Consider the following 21,849-nt stretch of genomic DNA (forward strand, 5'->3'; position numbering starts at 1 on the left):
GTACAATAAAAAGCTCTCTGCTTCTCCAGCAGCTCCCAACACTCAGAAAAACTCTCTCCTCCCTCTCTACTTCACAAATGAATTTTTAATACAATAAGTACCTCTGCTGCCCAAAACAGGGGCGCTCTTTTAACTAACAACACCAAATATGAAACAAAAACCAGTTGGGGGAAAACCAATCGACCCCAAGATGAGGGATTTGCTTTATGATTATTTAATAAATAAAACTAAAAAAAACCAAAAACAATAACCACTAAGCGCTGCTGAAGATGGAAACAAGTGCGTTCACAGGTGTCGATCCCAACTAGGCAATCGCTCCTCGTTCTCTGCCACTTTGCATATGCTGGAAATTACAACTGCTCCCGAATTTCTGGAAATACATTGGCGATTTTAATAAAACAAACTTTTAAATTAACATTCTGTTGATGATTTGGCTAATTATGAGGCTAAACTGGAGCGCGTATCTTTTTGATTTAGGTGATCTTGAAATAGGAAATTCGTTCCTAAGTTTTTGTTTACGGTTGCGTGATGAGGACCAATAACACGTTTCAGATGAGCGACGGCATTGACTGTCATTGTCTTTCCATTTCCTGAATTTTCTGTTCTGAAAATGCAGATTTATGATAACTCAGATAACATAAGATCAATTAAATAGTGTGTTGTTTTCAACGTTTCTGGTTTGGCATCAGGGAATTCGTTTAATGGATGTTGAACTATCTTATAATCTGTCAAATACTGTTGAGATTCAATTTCCTTCTTATTCAAAAGTTCATCTCCACTTTGCGTTTCATCTTGAATGAAACTTGACAGAATCTCCTTGAAGGTGAAGCTCCAGATTCTCTTATAGCAAAAACTAGAATTGGGATCATGCTGGTGAAAAAACGCTGTTTATAAAGAGGCCGTATGCATGCATAACAGTCTTTGTTGAGAGACGTTTTGGAATCTTTCATAATGATGCCTAATCCATCTGCTGCTGCTTGTGCTAACAAAAATTTCTTATTTCTGATCTCATCCATGTCTATTTTGCAATTATCATTTTGGGAAGATATAGCACAGACAGAACTACTTGATCGCAAAATATTCAAAAGTAGCACTGCAACATCTGAAAATTTTCCATGTCCTCTCATTGCTAGGCCTTTTCCTATCCATGCCACTGCCGTCACTGCTTGGATCTGCACACCAATGTCATCATGAATGTCTCCAAGCTCGACACTACGCATATTGTTGCTGGTCATTTCTGATGGGTCCTGTGGCACATGATTTCCTACAATTTTTAACAAGCTATCTTCTAAAATTGAATGGATAGCCTGATCTAGGGTAAGAACCCCCAGCATGGCATGATCAACTTCAACCGGACATTTGTTGATCATAGAACCCAAAGCCTGACATGCTGCCTCTTTAATAATACTATCTCCCTTCCCAAGCAGGGAACTAATGAACATTTCCAGTATTTGCTTCTTGTTATGAAGGACAATCTTTGGCCGAAGTGATACAACTACTGAGGCAAAGAGAGCAATTTTCCCTTCGTCTTGGTTAGGCCTATCAATTGAGTTCAAAGAAGCATTCCCAATAACCTGATGTGGAACAGAAGCAATTGATGTGCCATTAGACCAGTTTTGATTCCTTACTGGAAGTGCGTCAAGAGCTTTAATTAAAACAACCTTCTGCAGTTCCTCTGTACAGTATTGAACTGATAGTCGCATAACTGCCATAGTTGGCTCAAGAACCTGCGCAGGAGGGTAAACATTACATCTTGAAATTTCTTGCACAGAACTCCAAATATCAAGAGATAATGACATTATATCCTGCTCATTAACACCCATATTCTTGCACCTGACAAGCACCTCACTAGAAAGACATTCTAAAACATGAGTCACAAGTTCCATGGATTTCTCACTTTCCCCTCCACTTTTTACAGATGCTGGAAAGAAAAATCCACATATCACTCGCTGAAAGCCATGGAGAACTTGGGTGACTGCTGTAGAGCTTGAACAGCATATAGATGTGATGGCTTTCAATTTCAGCAATATAGGCAGGGAAAGCTCATGAATTGACAACTGAGAAAGCAGCTCTACAATCACTACATCCACAAAAACCAAAGCCCTTGCTGAATCATTAAATTTCTCCAATGAGATGCCAATCTGAACCAATGCCCCAAGAGCTTGTTCCCATAAGAACTTGTGCTCATGCCTTTCTGATAGAACAGACATTAGAAACAATAAGATTTCCTTGAATTTCTCTTCAGTAAGGGGTGAAAAGGATCCTGGAAACGAAGCCAAAGCCTGCAACCCAGCCACTCCCAAATGAATGATCTCATTTTGTGTTGTCAATTGTGATTTCTGGCAATCAATTCCATTGTGCGTTGGAATGGCAGATGCAAAAGCAATTGTTAATGGATTTACTAAACACTGAAGCAGAGATAATGAAGAACTTCCAGAGCTCAGATCCAATCTAACTACTGGTTGTAAAACTAATCCCTCAGACAATATTCTGTTTGCTTGAACAATCTGATCACAAATATAAAGAGCACTAACTGTCACGAAGCAGTTAGCCGCACTTATGTTATTTGAAGCAAGTAATGGACCAGGCCCTTGATCCAAAGGAGCTCCCATAGCATCTAGAAGTCGTGGCAAGAATCTTTGAGACACAATAAAACAAGAAGCAAAAGAAGATTTTGCAGTAGTTGATAGCAACCTTCCAAGTGCTTGGACTTGAATCCCCAACTCAGTTTTTGAAGGAATCACCTTTGCACTCACATCATTTTTGACACGCCTAAATATTCCCTCCAACTTCTCATCTTGATAGGATGAAGAACCACCAGAAACAATACTTTCGTTATTTCTCAGAGTAAAGTGTAAGCAAGGCGCTTCAAAACAAAGGCCTTTGCAGCACTGTGAGAAGTTGAACTGGATTTAATGGAGGCCTTCAAGAGAGGATAACAACAAGAAGGGCAGCATAATATACAGAAATAAATTGCCAGACTTTGGTTGCTGATAATATTCTGAATTGTGTTTGTGCTTTTGCAGAGATAGGAGCTGAGGAAGTTTGCTGCTGTCTTAAGAAGAGCTGAAGATAAATTACATAATCTGAAAAGCAACATTAATGATTTCTTCTTCAAAACCCTGTTTTGAAGAAGAATCAATCTCTGGTATAAGACAGAGTCTAACAGGGGCAATGCCAAGGTGCCTAAGGACATTGACGAGAGCAAGGTCACCTTGTATACACCTCTGTTTCCAGACCAGATTGTTTTCGAAGGACCGCACTTGGAAAGGATTCCAATGTTGAAATTGGAGGAATAGGACTTAGCTGACATCGAGTGATTCCCTCACTTGGTGACAGGCCAGTTGATGCACCGCAATCCCAATAAGACCATCGAGATGACCACATTGGAACTGCAGAAGTGGCTCAAAGGCATGGATAAGGTAGGCTTGCTCAACTTACTATGGGTGTCGCATTACAATCGCACACCCATTACCTTGCGGGTAATCAAGTAGCTGATGTGCTTGGTACATGATGGGTGTTTGTGGCTAGAGGAGACGATATCCATCAATGATAGATTGATCCATAGGATCACGAGGATTCCATACTTAGGGGAGAATCTGGCTATGATGTTTGGTGGAAAGGCGAGCGAGCAAGCCCCTGCAGAGGCCATGAAGAAGAAGTTTGGATTAGTAAAGAAGTTGTGTGGCTATGCTATTACAAGTATTTACGACCCTTCGGTCAAAGTGTCCATAGAGATTTTGGCAGGGAAGGTCATACGGAAGTGTTGCTCCGTTGAAGTATCGGCGCCTGTCATGGCTCTAGCGGCCCAATGCGCGGAGGGGGTTCAGTTTAATTAGGTGTGCTACCTTTAGGGTGAGTTCCTCGTGAACTTTCACGAGGCACATGATCTTAGCAAGACCTTCCACTATGCATGGTTCTTGTTGTCCATCGTGCTGGTAGCTTGGGAGCTACCTGAAGACACTTAATTTCCCTTGGTCGCGCCAGACCTGCTTGAGGCCGCAAGGTACGCTTCACTGTGGGTGACTAAGGATCCTCAATGGATCAAGGACAACAAGATATTTGGATCTTGATGGAAATGAACATGCACATGGCCATCAAATGCAAGCCGTGGTTGTCACCTACTGTCTTTGATAAATTGCAGCCGTATGTGGAATTCAAGGCTGATTTCCACCACGTATTAATAAGGGCGTGGAAGGACGCTAAGCAGAAGTGGCAAGACTTTCCCTACTTGGCGATAGACGATGCGATTCAAGCAGCCATTGACATCTGGCTGGCAGAATGACACACTACCTCGGACTTGACTGCAATATCTAGTAAGATAACTGCGCAGCGGAAGAGGGAAGAAGCCAAGCTCAAGATGGAGTAGCTGGCTGAGGAAAGGAGAAAGGAGGCTGAGGATAGGGATAAGGTAGACCACGCTACCACATAGGAGATAGGTGGATAGACAGGAGGAGAGGAGCGTGACTTTGACAAAGAGAAGTTGCCCTCCCCAGAGGCAAAGGAAGAAGAGGACGATCAGGCAGAGTAGGGAGCAGCGGACCCACAAACGCCTCTGTTCTACATCAAGCATCCGAAGGGACAAGAAAAAGTAGGGCCGCGGAAGAAGTCCAAGGCCAACAAGACGTTTGTGAATCTGATCACCCTAACATAGGGGGATATGAATGACATTAGGGATGTAGTGAGGGATTCCACCACGAAACTACTGCAGCAGTTTGAGCAGCAACAATAGTAGGTGTTGGGGGCCATTGAAGGGAATCTGTGAGAACTCTAGATCTGGGCATCACAGACCAGCGCGACATCCACCAGTTTGGCCATTGGTACTTCAGAAGCCGCGGGATGCTGCGCACGAGGGACTCCTGAGCCATAGTGCTACTAGATGGAACACTAACAACAGAGAACGAAACTGACATGCCCACTGTTAGCGCCCTCAAGGGAGTAGGGTTGAACTTGGCAGTGCTTCCTAGCGAGGTGCTCCACCTGCTACAGGACAGGGTGATCGCGAAACTAGGGCCCATGAATAGTGCGCTTTGAAGGTGATCAACGAGTAGACGATCAACAACTCTTAGATGGCCGTACAGTGAGATTCTGGCATTGCCACTGCAAATAACGTGACCAACAAGAACAAGCGCATATTCCAGGTCATGGAGGAATCATGCTGAATGGTCCCAGACTTGGCCATTCCTGAGGATGAGCCGGCAGATGTACACATTCAAAAACTCGCTACGGGGGTGCACGATGCCCGCACAGAGTTGGTAAAGGTTCAACTCAAGATGAACCTACAAATTGCAAAGTTACAGTTGAAGGCCCAGCCTTTGACTCTGTTGGAAGTCAATGGGCAGTGCATGACTGCTATAACAGAGGCAATAGCGGTAGTAGAAAGTGTAATGGCAGACTGCACAACACTTTTCGAACAATCGTTCGAAGTACTAACCAACTTACAAGAAGACCCTATTGTGTAGAGGCTGGAAATAGAGGTGCGAGAGCTACAACAACACTACAACGAGGTAAAAGGGCCAGCGCATACTGTTTCCATCACACAAAGAGTCGCGAAGTTATAGGAGACCAAGGCATTGAATGAATAGATCGATGCAGCTCAGCACAAAGAGGCAGTGCTGAAGGTGCACTTGTAGCCTTGGTTGGATGAGGCCTACTTGATCACGGCCTCCATTGAAGGTAAGCTGGCTAGTTTGTAGGAGACTCAACAAAAGCTTCAGGCTGACATTGCGGGGCCAACGATAGAGGAGTTGGTCGAGGAGATAAAGCAGGCGGTCGCGCAATGCACCACCAAGGTAGTAGTCATACAGGTCGAGCTGGGGGGTCTTCGCGCCTGCAGAGTGACTCAAGGGCAAGTCACCATGTTTGTGTTGGGGGCCTTTTGGGAACTGGTTCCCCCAAGAGTCAGTTTTGGGGCAAAAAGCCCAAATTTTGTAATAAAGATGTAAAGTCTCCGCATTTTGTGGTCGCAGAGCGCAAATATGTCAAGATTCGTAAAGAGTTGTCTGCCCTTGTTTTGTAAAGTCTCATGTCGGTTGTAAAGATCTACCATGGTCCGCGGACAATGGGATTGTATAAAAAGGGAGTCTTAGAAGAGTCTAAGGTAGTAAGGAAATAAGAGAAGAGTTGGTGGGTAAGAAGTTCTAAGTGTTCTCGGGTCTTAGTGTAGGTAGAGGCTTTGCATCTAAGTGCATAGAGGCCTAGGGTGGAAGTCAACAGCTGAGTGCACGGACCCCTGCAGCTATGTGCGCAAGGTGGATAAAGTCTCTACTAAACTTGAGATACCAATAAAGTGAAGTATTCAACAAATCACTGTGTATTTTGTCTCTGTTTAATGCATATGATTATATTATGTTACTATCTGGGTTTACATTATAATGCTTATTTGATGCGCGAATGTATTTGATTATATATGTTAATTGAACGCAAGCAAGAATATATGTTTACGCGAAGATAAATATAAGTGCATGGTAGAGTAGGTAACACTTAAGATAACTTGGGAACTTATATAGTAACTTAGACATAGAGGCACGTAAGTGCCTGGACCTCTGGTTAGGGTTGCGTGAAGATCAGTTGGGTACCTTCGTGGAGGTACTGAAGGGTGGAAGAGAAGAAACATCGATAAACCCTAAAGGCTTACCGATCTACAGGACGACAGGATCAAGAAGTGTAGATCGACATCACGAGCATCTCAAGGTGCAGAAACTTGGTTCCTGCATCCCCCCATCTTCGGGTGAGATTTTGGTTTGCGCTCCGCTGGCTGATGCCGGAAGGGCCAATAGTGTAGGGATTTGCTTGGCTAACTAATTCTGAACCTGCGTTAGGCCCATCAAGCCAATAGGGAGGTGTAAAAAACCTTGATGATTATGATATTGAAGTTTTTTGATTGGTTCAGATTGATGGTTGAAAGTTTAAAGTCGTGAAGTTGAACATGGTTGTAATATGAGATAGACCGTGCAAAGGAATGTTGAAGGAGCTAGTAGCAGAATTTGACATGAAGAATCTCATAGCTTGACTTGAGTTTATTGTTATTTTGTAACTCCAATATTGATGATTTGTTTGAGATTTGATTTGGATCCCTGGAAATAAATATCGCAGAAGTATATGCAAGGGCTAGAAAGATAATAGTGAGACAATTTGTTGGATGATATTGATGTACCTACAATTGTATGGTTTGATCATGGAACACATGGATTGTGTGGATAGCACTACTAATGGCCTGGATAAGCATAAGAGAAAAATTTATATTGGAAAGATTATATGACTATGAGGTAGAACTTTGTTATGAAAACATGTGCTATCAATTGTGAGGAAGCTTGGCTCCTTAAATATGTTAGATGAACAATTTGATGACAAAGTTGTAGGATGTTTGAAGAGATCCATAAAGGTAGAAAATTGATATGATATGAAGTTTCTAGGAGCTGAGAAACCCGATCATGAAGATAAAATGTGAAATAATTTATCTCCATAAAATGTTTGACATATAGAAAGGTCAAATCTCAGGTATAGTGTAATGTGAGAAGGGAGATCTACAACTACAATTATATCTCCATAGAAGAACAAGTAATTGATGTATTGGTGAAGTATGAGACCAGCTAAAGAAATTGTGATGAGATCTCCTTGATTGAGAGGGAGTAATAAATATCCTCCGTGTTTGATAAGGAGTTAGGATCTCCTCCCTGATTGAGAGGGAGTGATGATGGACACTGTATTCTCCATGTGTCATACACTACACCAAGACTAATAGTTTTAAGTGTTATTGAAGGCATTGGGAGAGATAATGGATGATTGTATAAGAATCTTGGACTGGTACTCATTGAGGATTGAGAATCCAAGTTAGGAAGTACTCCCGAGGTTCTACAATCTTTGATGATTGGACAGGGTATCCAAGACAAGAGTGGTCAAAGATGACTAATATTCTTTGAGGATTAAGAATCCAAGATAATAATAGTCCTATAAGGACATAACTGGTGAACATTTGGAAGGGGTATGTTCCTTCAAAGGTAGTATGGTGTTCCACGTAAAGCCTCCCAACATTTTTCTCTAATATTTTGGAGAGTTAGAGCTTGTTAGTCGAGGCCTGGTTGTATTATGATTTGAAAATGTTGGTTATGATGTTGATGCTTAAAGATGGCTTATCAATCTCTCTCTTCTTATGGGAATATTTCAATTTGAGAAGTATCCTTGTACCCATTATGTAATTATGAATACCTCCCTAGTTAAGAGGGAGTGTTGAAAATGTTACTAGGTCTGGTCTTCATAATTTGTAGAAAGCAAAAAGAAGAATTTTTTATTTTTTTTTCAAAGCATGGGTTTCATGCTCAAGTCAAATTATTATTTTATTGAGGCATGTTCTTCATTCTCATTATTATTTTTATTAGTCAAAGTCAAAGGCTTATTTATATCTTGGAAAAATAATTTTAAAATATGTAATTTGGGCCAAAATTCCCTCTAAAAGCCAAGTCGACCCTCCCTAGAAAACATGTATGTTCGAACCCTTTTGGAAGGTATAAATAAAGTAAATTTAGAGATCATTTGTATACACAAAATTTTGCATGAGTTGATATGAAATATCACAAATAGGAATAGGAAAGAAGAGGAGGGTTGAAATCTGAAATTGAAGAAGGGCTTCTCTTGGAATCATATTTGTGGAAGTTTTGCTTCATCATATCTCTTGTTGAAGATTTGTTGTTGGTCTCTTGTTGTTGATGAATTTATTGTGTAGAAGGAGGTTTTGAATTGGAATATAGAGGGTTGAAGGGTCTTGGATATCTCATTTTTATATGATTCTATAAGAAGATATTTTTTTTGGGTTTCCCCTTGGAGGGTTTTTGCCCTAGCTTGGAGCCTATATCTTGTGTTCATTGTTTTCTTGTGATATTCATGTTTAAGTTTTTATAACTGTTTGATGAAAATATCATGATAAAAAAAAATAAGAAATAAAACAAACTTCACAAGTAATTATCAAAGAAGATAAATCTAACCTAATTTATAAGCCTCCCAATTTGTCAATCGTTAGAATGATGAGATCCTTACTCGGATGCCCTAGATGTGTATGCTCCAACAATAAGCATTTCTTCAACTTGAATAGGCTAGGTGAGGGTAATTTGATGCTTGTTTCAACTCATCAAAATAAACACCTCAAAACATATGTCTTCAATGAGGTCAACACATAAACAAACTACTAAAAAAGAATATTTCACATCAGACTTGTATTAGAGTGGTCATGCCTAAGTGGCTTCAATTAGGTCGGGTTAACTTAGGGCAGCAAGAAAATGTGTAAATGTGTATATATATACCTTTATTTCCAGCTAATTCTAGACCATATCTCCTCAACATTTAACGTGATGCATAACTAGCCATACAATGAAAAAAGGAATATGCCACTAGAGAAATTACACTAGGACGAATAATACCTCAGGTATGCAATAATCAAAAAATGATACCAAGATCCTTGATGATGAAATATAAATCACTTGCAATAAAGAAGTATTCCAAAAGAGAATTTAATGATTGTCTACACAAAAGATGGTTGTTGTGAAGGTAAATCCCCTCTGCAGACAGAGGCGACCCCTCTAGACCAATGAGTGGGTCTAGCAAAAAAGTAAACAAACTAACATACACTTTCCTAACAAATGCATAAAGAAGGAGAAACCTACCTCGCTCTGATGCTAATCACTCAATATTTTTGGAGATGAATTTCATTCTTTCACTCCAGGCCTCGCTCCTTAATTTTTCTTTACGTCCGAGTACCTACAAGAAAGATCAAAGTGCTATGAAAGATACTAGAGCATATATGGCATACATCAAACATAAACTAGTTAATAGATCAAGGATTATTAAGCTAAAAGCATAAACATTTACACAATTATGGAAAGTGAACATTAGATGTATATATTAATGAGCTAAAAAGGGAAGCATACAACCTATGCCTTGATGTTGGAGACCGCCTTTTGGCAGATGTCCAAGTCCAAGAAAAGAATCTTCAAGCACTCCTTCTCCAAGCTAGAATGGGCATCATGTAAGCATAATCTCAGTATAGGAATGCAACAATCAATGATCAACCATTTGGCGATGGAAGGGAGTTTATTTATAGGAAGGGAAAGGGAGTTAGGGATCCACAAAAGAGGGAGGAAGGTCCACATATCAAGGGGAAAGCCCATAATGATAAGATCAATAGGTCAAAATGGGAGAGATCGACCATATCAACAACAACCAATATCGAGCTCAATGTTCTTGAAGGTTCTAGTGCACGAAGCTTCTCCTCCAATTTGGGAAAAATTTCCAGAAGAGGTTCAATGCAGTTTTTCATATCAAAACTCATGTTGAAAGCACTAGGGTAGAATAATGCAACCTGCCATTAGCACAGGAAAATAGTGTAGCAAAACGCGTTGGCCCTAAAAATTAGGTTTTTAGTTAACCTTCTTCAAAATTAGCTCTGGCCATTTTTCCTTTGATTCTTCAGGGAGGTTTTGGTTTTTATATCACGATGGATTTGCTGCATAATTCTCAATTTTTTGGCACTTCGGGATATGGAACAGGAAGTGAACAGGAGGTGTGACAAAATACTATGTAACAGATGCCCCCTAAAGCATGAAGGCAGAACATGGAGTGATGGTTGAGATTCTTTACAAGTCAGTGCAAGGACTAGAACAACACTGTCAGGAGACCTGCAAATCAAGCATATACATATACATATACATATCTGACATCTCTAATGATCATGCCTTATGGTACATGAATAGGCATATAATGATACATGAATCCATGGTATGGACGTAGCCATCTGAATAGAACGGATCATGTGTATGGATCCACGGTATGGTCACTGCTATCCGAATAGAAAGGATCATGAATATGGACCCATGGTATGGTCATAACCATTTGAATAGAAAGGATCATGAATATGGACCCATGATATGGTCAAAGCCATCCAAATAGAAAGGATCATGAATATGGACCCATGTTATCATCACAACAATGCGTCTAGAGGAAACATGTGTACAATCATGTAACTCATAACTCCATGCAACTTGGATTTTATCAGATAGAATCCAAGGTCTTGTGCTCCGTCTCAAACCAATCAATGTACAAATTATAACATGTGAATAGATGTATTGAAGTTGAACATGATAGAAAACCACCTGATTACCGGTCAATGATGTAAATCGTTAACAGGCATGAGAGAAACCACCAATAATGACAATGGCTCTCAAGGTACAATTAGAACAATCCACGAATGTGAATAATGAAGATGAAGTCAAACACCCGTGGAATCATCCAGTCGAAGGTCAATGATGTAATCCTATGTCGAATGTGAAGAACTTGTCATTGAGACATGCAAGATCTAAGGTACTAGAAGGGAGTTTCTAGATCATCTTCCCGGATAATGAGCTGAAGTCGACAAGAAGCAATCCATCAAAGGAGGGCCATAATGAATCCCACATCAATGACACAAAACAAAGGATGTAGTATAGTAGATAATTGTGATCCGGGACTATGGCAAAAAATCAAACAATGTATAAGTGGTAAAGAATTGCAGATAAGACTTCTCTTGAACATATCGATGATACGACTCCAAAGTTTGGCAGCATTTGACTCAACATAGGATCAGAGGTCATGATGATGAAGTGGTATAATCAGATGTGTTATCAACCAGGCCGGAACAGGTTGAGTTTTGTCAACCTTTCAACTTGGTGTAACTATTTCAAACTAGATTTTAATTGGAAGTTAGTCCTTCCAATCTAAGAGGGCTCTCTCAATATTTTTTAAGAATGCAGATGGCTAACTCTGGTTTTCTATTTTATTTTTCAAGTGAAAGAGTGTGAGGGCAACCACCATTGGGCATGGAGTCAGTCAAAGAAAAACAACAATAAACAACATTGTTTTATGGAAATTGAGGCATCTTTGGTTTACTAAGGTGGATAAGGACATTTACAGTAATCACAACAAATTGAAGGAAGTTGGAGTTGTTTGAAAGATTTCCAAGTAATCAACAAAATGTGAAAACTAATAACAACAAAGGAACACAATAGGATGGGACTGAAACTGGAATGAATCTCAGGTTAAAACATAAATGCTGCAAATTGTATTTCTATTAATTGAAAACAATATAACAGTGGTTCTCACATTATCGATCCCCCTTTGCAGAGTCAAAAATCTACATATTTATAGGGAAGAGATCCCATTACATAATCTGCCACCTGGGCTAGATTCAATTGACCACTATGAGATCTAATCATATCTGATTAATAAAACTTTGAGTCTTCATAGGATTTTTTGTTACAATAGAGTTTGAATACAAATGGGATTCATATGGAATGTTACAATAATTTAAATATTGACACTGTATTGGTGGAAACTCGAACATTTGGCTCTTCAAATATGCTGTGTTGTTTGTTGTTGAAACATGTTGAAAATGCCTCGTTGTCTTTGTGTCTTGCTACCTCTTTTCTCTGTGTTCCATTTAATAACCATGTTGTTGAATAAACACTGAGAAATACTCTTGCAAGAATTCGTTGATCTGGGTCGTTGATCAATATGGAAATCCCATTTTGGTCCAATTTAACAATGAAAGCCAGGGGGACTGATTCTTTCAAATTGTGAATGGATGCACGTGGAGGGGCCACATGGTAGCTGGGGATTGGGGGAAAAGAATACAATTGAGACAGGAATGGATGTGCATGGCTGAGTTTTCAAATGTGGATGGAGGTTGAGAGCTGACGTGAAGGAGCGGTCAAGATCGTTGGTGGGAAGTGATATGTAGAAGGAGCTACGTGGCAATAAGGGAGTGGAGGTGAAGTGGAAGTGGAGGGTGACGTGAAATGGAATCGTGGGTTATAGCGAGAGCAGGGAAAACCACTTTCGGAGGGGGGTCAAAGCATTTTATGCTAATGGGGGGGTCTGAAATCACAAGGGAAGGACACGTAGTGGCAGGGAAACTACTTTTTGGACCCCCCACCGTTAAACGAGAAACATAGCAGGGGGTCTGAAAAGGCTTTAGAGTCGTCGGATGGAAAGATGATGGTGATTGGGAGTGGGGAAATGATCGGTGTTTAACCATGGGTGGACCTAGGGACTTATCAGTGGAGGAGTGATATTGGTGGAGGAGCGATATCGAAAAAGGAGAGATATCAGTGGAGGAGTGATAACAATTGATCATAAGGGTATATGCGATATCGCAATCGGTGGGAAAGAGTTGCAATTTGTGATATCGCAATCGCAAGCGGGGGAGGAACACGAGAAGATATGGTTTCGCAAAAGGGAAAGGGTCGATTGCGATATAGACTGCGGGTCCCAGCCTTTAAAAGGACTGCGATATGCTTATTAATGTTATGAAGTATTTCAAAGGGGAATATGGAAATGTGGCTAGAGTTGGAATGGATGAATGCGGTTAGAGTAGGAATGTGAAACACGGCTAGAGTAGGAATGGGTGAAATGGGATGAGAATATAGGAATATGGGAATTTTTCCAAAATAGAATGGACCTGATCTTCCTCCTTAATCTCCAAATATAAAGCATAGCAACCTCTTTCAGAAAAACAACAAATAGATGAAAAGTTCAGTAGTGGAAAACCTTGACTAATAAAAATAAAATGTATTTTAGTGATTTATCATGGATAACATTGGCTCCAATGGGGATGTTGTGCCCCTATGGTGTAGCAAAGAACCAGCATACTAGTTGCCTAACCATTTGGTTGATCCCAATCTGAAGACTACATCAAACCCACTTCACCAAACTGAAAAGAAAACTGCAACATGTAATCTAAACCTGAAGGAAATGCTTGGCCAACAAGATTATTTATGTCCTATTCTAACATCTGAAAATCCACCTACTTAATTCAAGCAATATAAAATCTCCAGTATAACTAGACAAAGAGTTGATCCAACACCTGGGCTTCTCGACTATGCTTGAACAAAATTAGTAGTGGATCATATATGGGCAACTCAGAATAAAAATTGAATCCATCACTTGAGCTTACAAATGAAAGAAACTTCACCTTCATTGATGACTGGAATAGACTTGTGGTAGAACTCATCTTGAAAATCTTCAAGCTACTGATCTGCAAGCAGTGGAGTCACCATGAAACTTCGATCTTCAGTATTCTTTAAGAGTGGAGTCGCTAGGGTAATATCAAAACCTTTAGAACTTTCGATTTCCTGTTACCTTCGGGAATCAGAAAGAAGAGATTTGAAGAGAATCTCAGAAAAAGGAGCTTTTCAGCTCCTGGTAGATGCACCAAAATGTTATCCACCAGGTTGGAACATGTTGAGCTGTGTCAAACTTTCAACAAGGTGTAACTATTTCAAACCATATTTTAATTGGAAGTTAGCCCTTCCAATTTGAGAGGGCTCTCTCAATATTTTTTAAGAATGTAGATGGCTAACTCTGGTTTTCTATTTGATTTTTCAAGTGAAAGAGTGTGAGGGCATCCACCATTGGGTATGGAGTCAGTCAAAGAAAGACAATGATAAACAACATTGTTTTATGTAAAATGAGGCATATTTGGTTTACTAAGGTAGATAAGGACATTTACAGTAATCAAAACAAATTGAAGGAAGTTGGAGTTGTTTGACAAATTTCCAAGTAATCAACAAACTGTGAAAACTAATAACAACAAAGGAACATGATGGTATGGGACTAAAACCAGAATGAATCTCAGGTTAAAATAGAAATGCTGCAAAATATATTTTCTATTAATTGAAAAAAATATAATAGTGGTTCTCACATTATCGATCCCCCTTTGCAGAGTAAAAAATCTACATATTTATAGGGAAGAGATCCCATTACATAATCTGCCACCTGGGCTAGGTTCAATTGAACACTTTGAGATCTAATCCTATCTGATTAAAAAAACTTTGAGTCTTCATAGAAATTTCTATTACAATAGAGTTTGAATACAAATGGGAGTCATATGGACTGTTACAATAATTTAAATCTCAACACTGTATTAGTGGAAACTCAAACATCTGGCTCTTCGAATCTGTTGTGTTGTTTGTTGTTGAAACATGTTGAAAATGCCTTGTCGTCTCTGTGTCTTGCTGCCTCTTTCCCTGTGTTCCATTTAACAACCATGTTGTTGAATAAACGCTGAGAAATACTCTTGTTGTCTCATAGAGCTGAAGCGTTCGTTGATTTGAGTTGTTGATCAATCTGGAAATCCCATTGTAGTCCAATTTAACAATGAAAATTAGGGGGACTGATTCTCTCAAACTGTGAATGGATGCACATGGAGGGGACACGTGGTAGCTGGGGATTGGGGGAAACAAATACAATCGAGACAGGAATGGACATGCATGGCTGAGTTGGCACATGTGAATGGAGGTTGGGAGCTGTCGTGAAGGTTGGGTCGGGATTGTTGGTGGGAAGTGATAGGCAGAAGGAGCTATGTGGCAGTAAGGGAGTGGGGTGAGGCTCAAGTGGAGGGTGATGTCAAACAAAATTGGAGGGTGACGTGAAGCAAAATTGTGGGTTATAGCGGGAGTGGGGAAATGACTTCCGGAGGGGGGTCAGAGTAGTTAATGGTATTAGAGGGGGGGGAGGGGTCTGAAATCAAAAGAGAAGGACATGTAGTGGCGGGGAAACCACTTTGCGGATCCCCCCATTAAAGACAAACATAGCATGGGGTTCGAAAAGGCTTTAGATCTGTCAGATGGAAAGTTGATGGTGATCGGGAGTGGGGAAACTTGCGGTGTTTAACCATAGGTGGACCCGAGGACTTATCGGTGGAGAAGTGATATTGGTGGAGGAGTGATATCGGCGGAGGAGCGGTATCAGTGGATCAGAAAGGTTTATGCGACATCGTTATCGATGATAATGACTTGCGATTTGCGATATCGCAATCGCAAGCGGAGGAGGAACACAGGAATATATGGTTTCGAAAAAGGGAAAGGGCTGATTGCTATATAGACTTCAGGTCCTAGCCTTTAAAAGGACTACGACATGCTTATTAATGTTATGAAGTATTTCAAAGGGGTCTGTGGAAATGTGACTAGAGTTGGAATGGGTGAATGTGGTTAGAGTAGGAATGGGAAACACAGCTAGAGTAGGAATGGGTGAAATGGGATGAGAATATAGGAATATGGGAATTTTTCCAAAATAGAATGGAATTGTTCTTCCTCCTTAATCTCCAAATATAAAGCACAACAACCTCTTTCATAAAAACAACATATAGATGAAAAGATTAGTGGTGGAAAATCTTGACTAATAAAACTAAAATTTATTTTAGTGAGTTATCATGGATAACAAGATGAGAGGAAAAATGGATTTCCCAAACCCAGGAAGGCAAGTGACTAAGTGAGGATGTCACAAACCCAACACGAGAAACATATGAGTGTCATGTTCAAGAGCCACATGTTGCCTTTACAAAATAAAAGAGATGATCACTTTCACCTTTTCCCCCACCATTTCGAGTGAGTAACCCATTATTTTTTATCGTAAGCTTGAAGGGGATAGCATATGCTTGCCATATAAGTTCATCCTTCAAATGAATCCATTATAGTAATTTTTACAAGCCCTAGGAAAGAGAAACTCGATCTTGTCATGGTGGCAAGTTTTGCGTTGTTTATGTTTTACCAGTCCGATAGAGGGGAAACTCGACACCTTTTTCATGTTTAGAGAGTTTGAAAAATAAGCGGAAAAGAAAAATCCAAAGGTCCCTTTTCGTAAGTCATCCCTTGAACCCGAAAAGGTAGAAAACAATATCCAAGAGAACCTCTTAGCCATGTTCGACTAAGGTATTCTTTTTTCTTACAATAGTCTATCTCAGTCTGGAAAAGGGTTAAACTTATACTTAGTAGATGTCATTCCATTTACTTTAATGAGTTTGAAACAACAAGTACTCAACAATCTTTTCATTTTTTGAGAGTCAAAAAAGAGCTTAAAGATGACTCTAGGGGGTTGCTTTTTCGTTTATTTTTTACGAGTCTAAAAAAAGTGATAAAATAAATCTTATTGAATTAGTCAAAATAAATCACCGTCACCAAGAATGCATGACCTATCCTTGCACAAGGAAATGCACATTATCGATTTCGAGGAAAATTATTAAAAATGAGTGAAATATGCCTTAATTTGGTAAAAAAATATTATTTAAAACTTATAAAAGGCCCAAAAAGTAAATAATTTTTACCATTTCACCAATTTGCAAATCTGAGAGCATTTTACCTCTATTTTTAGGCAAGGAGTACGACCAATCCCAAACACCGTTCACCAAGTCGTTTGCTGCAGGTAAGAGATTTGTCCATTCCCTTCATTTGGGTACTTATTTCATGCATTTTCATCAATAGATTAGGTTGCAAAGAGGATTTTCACAAATTTTATGTTGATGGTGATCAGCGCGGGTTTTACCATCAGACCTACGGTACTCACCATGTGGTCAACTAGGCCATCGCGCTGGGAGCACGTGAAAATTCACACACGGTCGCGTTGGCACTGAGGTCAATTTTTTTATGTGAAATCCTCCATGTTGAATGGTATTTCTTAATTTTTCTTCCATGGAAGCTTATGAAATGTTGTTTAATATATTTTCCACAAGATAATCAGTCCAAAGTTGTGGTTGAATGGAAAGAAAGAGCACATGAAGTCGAAGACCATCAAGAAGCTCAGTATCAATATTGTATTGATGCCCTACGAGCATGTGGGTTGCTCGAGTTCTTCAAGATTCTTGGGATTAGATCCCAACCCGATTTATTGCATCATTTGATTAGTTGGTGGGATGTGGATTGCCAACTATTCATGATTGAGGACGAAGAACTCGAAATAGGTGTCACAGACATTTATTTCATTATTGGCTTGTCTAGAAAGGGACAACGGATTCATTTTTCTAGTTCATGCACTGGAGGAGAGAGCACAGATATGTCGATTGCAAGGCATTGTCCAAGGACTAAAAAGACCCACAGTGGGAAAATCAACATAAATACCATCACAAATCTCCCACTATAGACAATCCTACACACTATGGCCTGAACAGATGGGGCTCAAGCGTTGCATGAGACAACCAAGTCTCATTTCTAGTACATAATCGAGTGCCTGAATCCCATGGTCTTCAATTGGAGTGAGGGTTTGTTGGTTTACATGAAGCGCCAACTTACCAAGTGCAAGTCAGGGAGTCTGAAACAATTCGGTTTCAGATCCATTTTGGTGACATTCTTCCTGGAATGTGTGCCATTGTTTCATAATCAGTGGAAGAGGTGGATGCACCAGTGCCCAAAGATCCACGATTACTCAGATGGGGTGAGTTGATGCCTCTACATGGAAGTGGCTAGCAAATGTCATTCCCTCTAACATTTTTTGGATGGTTGCGTCAGAAGCTAATCATGGTTGATGATTGGGCATATGCAGGCACAAATTTTTTAGGAGATCCATATCTTCCACTTCCACTAAGTGCATAGTGGACCGATGAAGGTAAAAACTATTTTTAAAGTTTTGAAGTTTTTATTATTATTTTTTTGTATGTGTACTGAGATTTAACTTATGATGAATTACAGATGTGGGACCAGAGATACCTCTAGGGGTTTCTCTGATAGCCAGATGAGTGGTAGGCCAAATTGAGGAGGTAACAGATCCTATTGTTGAGGTAGAGAATAACATGGAAGCTTTAACCAGGGGCATTCTAGAGTATGCCTCGATAGATGATGTGTCATTGCGGTACCAAATACACATTGTAGGGGTTTTCGCTAGACTGCGTCGACTGTTGAGCCGAGTCATTAGGGCTATTTCATGCTATCATGAGCGCCATGTGGATGAATAGCCAGCTCTAGTTCTCTTTCTGCACTGATGTAGGCTTATGAAGCCATGTGTCTCATAATAGAGATTTTTTCATTTTGATGTAGCAAACTCTTTTGCAAACACTATATATATATATATATATATATATATATACATAGATGTTTTTTATGTTCACCATGTCTTTTATGTGGTGTTTTATGATTTACATGTTTCACAAATGTCTATCTAACACATAGTTTTCCAATGCACCTGTAAATGTATTCATGCATCGTGGAATGTGATGATAAGCAATAAAATCAAAGTTTCATTCCAAGAGACAAACTCACAAATACATTCTCAAAATTTGAGGGTTTCTAATTAAATATTGTCCATTAATCTGTAGTACAATGAGCTATGAATCTGTTGTGGCCACAACCACCACCCTATTAAAACCTGCTCTGGTAGCAAATTTGAATGGGTCCCTAGAAGTTTGATATTTCATTTCTCCGAATGATAACCCTCTGAATGATCTGTTTTTATCCCAGGGATTTTGACTCTCTGCCGAGTCAAATATTCAATTTTTAACGGTTAATACCCCCTAAATAAATATTTGCAGCATGATTCATTTATAACCCAACCTAGCCCTCCATTCATATCCTTCATCGGTACTTTTTCAATCCTCATAAACCTTCATGGTGCTCTATGCCCACACATACAACCAACCCCCACTCTTTACTATGGGTGTATATGGACTCAACCCTCAAAACCTTCTATCATGTCCTTATTTATATATCAATGCTTTGATAATAGAAATACTATACAAATATGCATAACTTACCCTTTTTGCACTTCCTTGGTCTTTACACATCTCTCGATGCATGCCTTCATCACTTATCGCAATCGCTTGACCACTCCTCCATTGCATATCGCTTTTCGCATTGGTAAAGGGCTAAGGTCTATCTCCCATGAGTTACTGCGATGCTATCAAGTCTCTGATCGCATCAGATATCACAATCGACACTTTCAACGTTGATACATAAAGCGCACCGCGATACACTGAACCCGTCAGGATTATTAAACATAACACATATATTCTTCGTGTCCACTTCCCCAATCACAAATCGCAATCGGCAGAGTTCAGTGTTTATACATAAAGGGCGATGTGATATGGCGGACCCGCCAAAATTATTAACCGTAGAACATATATTTTTCGGGTCTGGCCATCGCAAATCGCAATCAACAGACCCACCGGAATTATTAACCGTAGTGCACATATTTTTCAGGTCCGGCCTATATTAAATTGCAATGGGCGGAGCCCAAGGCTTACGCATAAGGCGCGATGCGATATGGCGAACCCGCTAGGACTATTAAACACAACTTATATATTTTTGGGTCCGGCCAATCGCACATCGCAATCGACAGTCAGAGAAAGTGAAGCAACATGCGATATGTGAATGGGCGATGAGTAGACCCGACGATAATTATAGATCCGGGTGTATAGTATTTGAAGTCTGGCCTTATGGTTCAGCTGCGGGTTTTCCCGTGTATTCCCATGTGTTTTAATAAAGTGTTGCAGTCCGGGTTTTTAAAAGAAAATCCGATAGAGTGAATGGTCCGCTTTTGAAGCATTGTCAAGTGATTCTTGAATAAAAATGAATATTATGGGTAACGAGAATACATGTTACAACAGGTTCAGTGGTTTAATAATATTAGTTGCTCTGCGTTGCGAGATTAAATAGAAACTATGACTGAATGCAAGGTTTGTTTGTGGGCATGTTGTCATATTTCTCATAATCATAGCTAATATGAACTATTTCTATAGGCAAGGACCAAGAGAAGAAAGGAGAATTTGAGTGGACCCGGTAATGCATAAATGCAATTTATATCAAGACAACACCTCTGCACCACCAATGTCAATATTGCAAAGACATACTCTGCAAGAAAGGGATACGAACCACCATAGTGCATAATGGAGGCACGCTCTATGTCAAGAGGAAGCACTCATGACAACACTGATCCATCAAGATGTTATTACCTTCAAACACACCTTCAATCATGCCAGATGTGGGATGATGAGCGCAGTGTCTTCAGTTTCCTTCGGGAAATAATAGGAAATAACATCCGCTCAATACAGGTGCAAAGAGATGACACGTAGTCATTCTCTTTTAATCAACATCTATTCATTTCCCCAGGAAATGAAGCGCTCCAACAGATATGCCCTCTACGTGTCATTCATTTCATCGATCGATTCTACATCTGTATATTTTAATGTGTATATGGAAAAGAGCAGGAAGGTGGAAAGTCGGGGGGGGAGAGATGGAGGGTCAGTCTTTTCTGCATAAGTATTACCTCCAGAGATGGGTAGAGGACTTTTTTTGGGCAGATTAACTTTTGATTTATTGTGCTAATAAAGAATACTGTTTGGGTCAAGAAGGAGCCTTTTTCAGATTTATTTTCCTCTTCTTTCATGTGTTTAGAATCAGGGTGTTGTTGTTGGCATAAATATAAATGTGTTTTGTTTTGTGCAGATTGATAACGATACAACTTATGACTAGTCTTGGTTATTTGAATGTAATTCTTTATCATGGTTAACTCATGAGCGGTCCTCGATTCGAAACTATATTAAACATCAGTTGCAAGTTTATTTGTAGGAACAGGAATGTGCATTCTTGTATGAATAATTAGATTGTTATTAAGCTTTAATACAACCTTGTTCATCTGTGAACTAAGTAATTGATTCATTTGGACTTGGAATCTCTATATGATGTTTAATCTCTTTTATTATGCTCCTGCAAGATAGATTAGAATAGTTAAGATTAGTATAAGTAGGTAGAATTAGTATAGATAGGACTTAATACATATAGGTTAGTTGTTTCTTTTGTTGATTTAACTAAAGTCTTCCTCCGGGGAGCAATCTTTCAACACCTATAACAATTTACAGGATCCTTTAAAACCCATTGGAACTAGCCACTCCAAACGAAAGCAGATATAATCGGGGCATGTGATCGGGTTAGTTCCCCTTGTTGGCACAATGAACATTCGACGTGACAACAAATTGGTGCTAGAAGGAGGGCCTGGACCGCGGTCCACAAATTTTCAGGATTTCATCTATAAATTTCGTGCATGGATTCGAAAAGATTAATGTAT

The 21,849-nt window shown here is 39.7% G+C and overlaps 1 protein-coding gene across 1 annotated transcript; it reads right to left on the reverse strand.

Moving 5' to 3' along the window:
- Positions 1 to 761: 761 nt before the first annotated feature.
- LOC149205401 (MMS19 nucleotide excision repair protein homolog) lies at positions 762 to 2,612 on the reverse strand. Its single transcript, XM_089397395.1, has one exon. It carries the CDS (start codon positions 2,610 to 2,612, stop codon positions 762 to 764), a length of 1,851 nt encoding a protein of 616 aa, XP_089253521.1.
- Between the last annotated feature and the right edge of the window lie 19,237 nt (positions 2,613 to 21,849).

Source organism: Pinus tabuliformis, chromosome 1_2 (assembly GCF_031772625.1).
Source record: "Pinus tabuliformis cultivar Carrire ecotype Pingquan chromosome 1_2, CPIR1, whole genome shotgun sequence".
Classification (NCBI taxonomy): Eukaryota; Viridiplantae; Streptophyta; class Pinopsida; order Pinales; family Pinaceae; genus Pinus; species Pinus tabuliformis.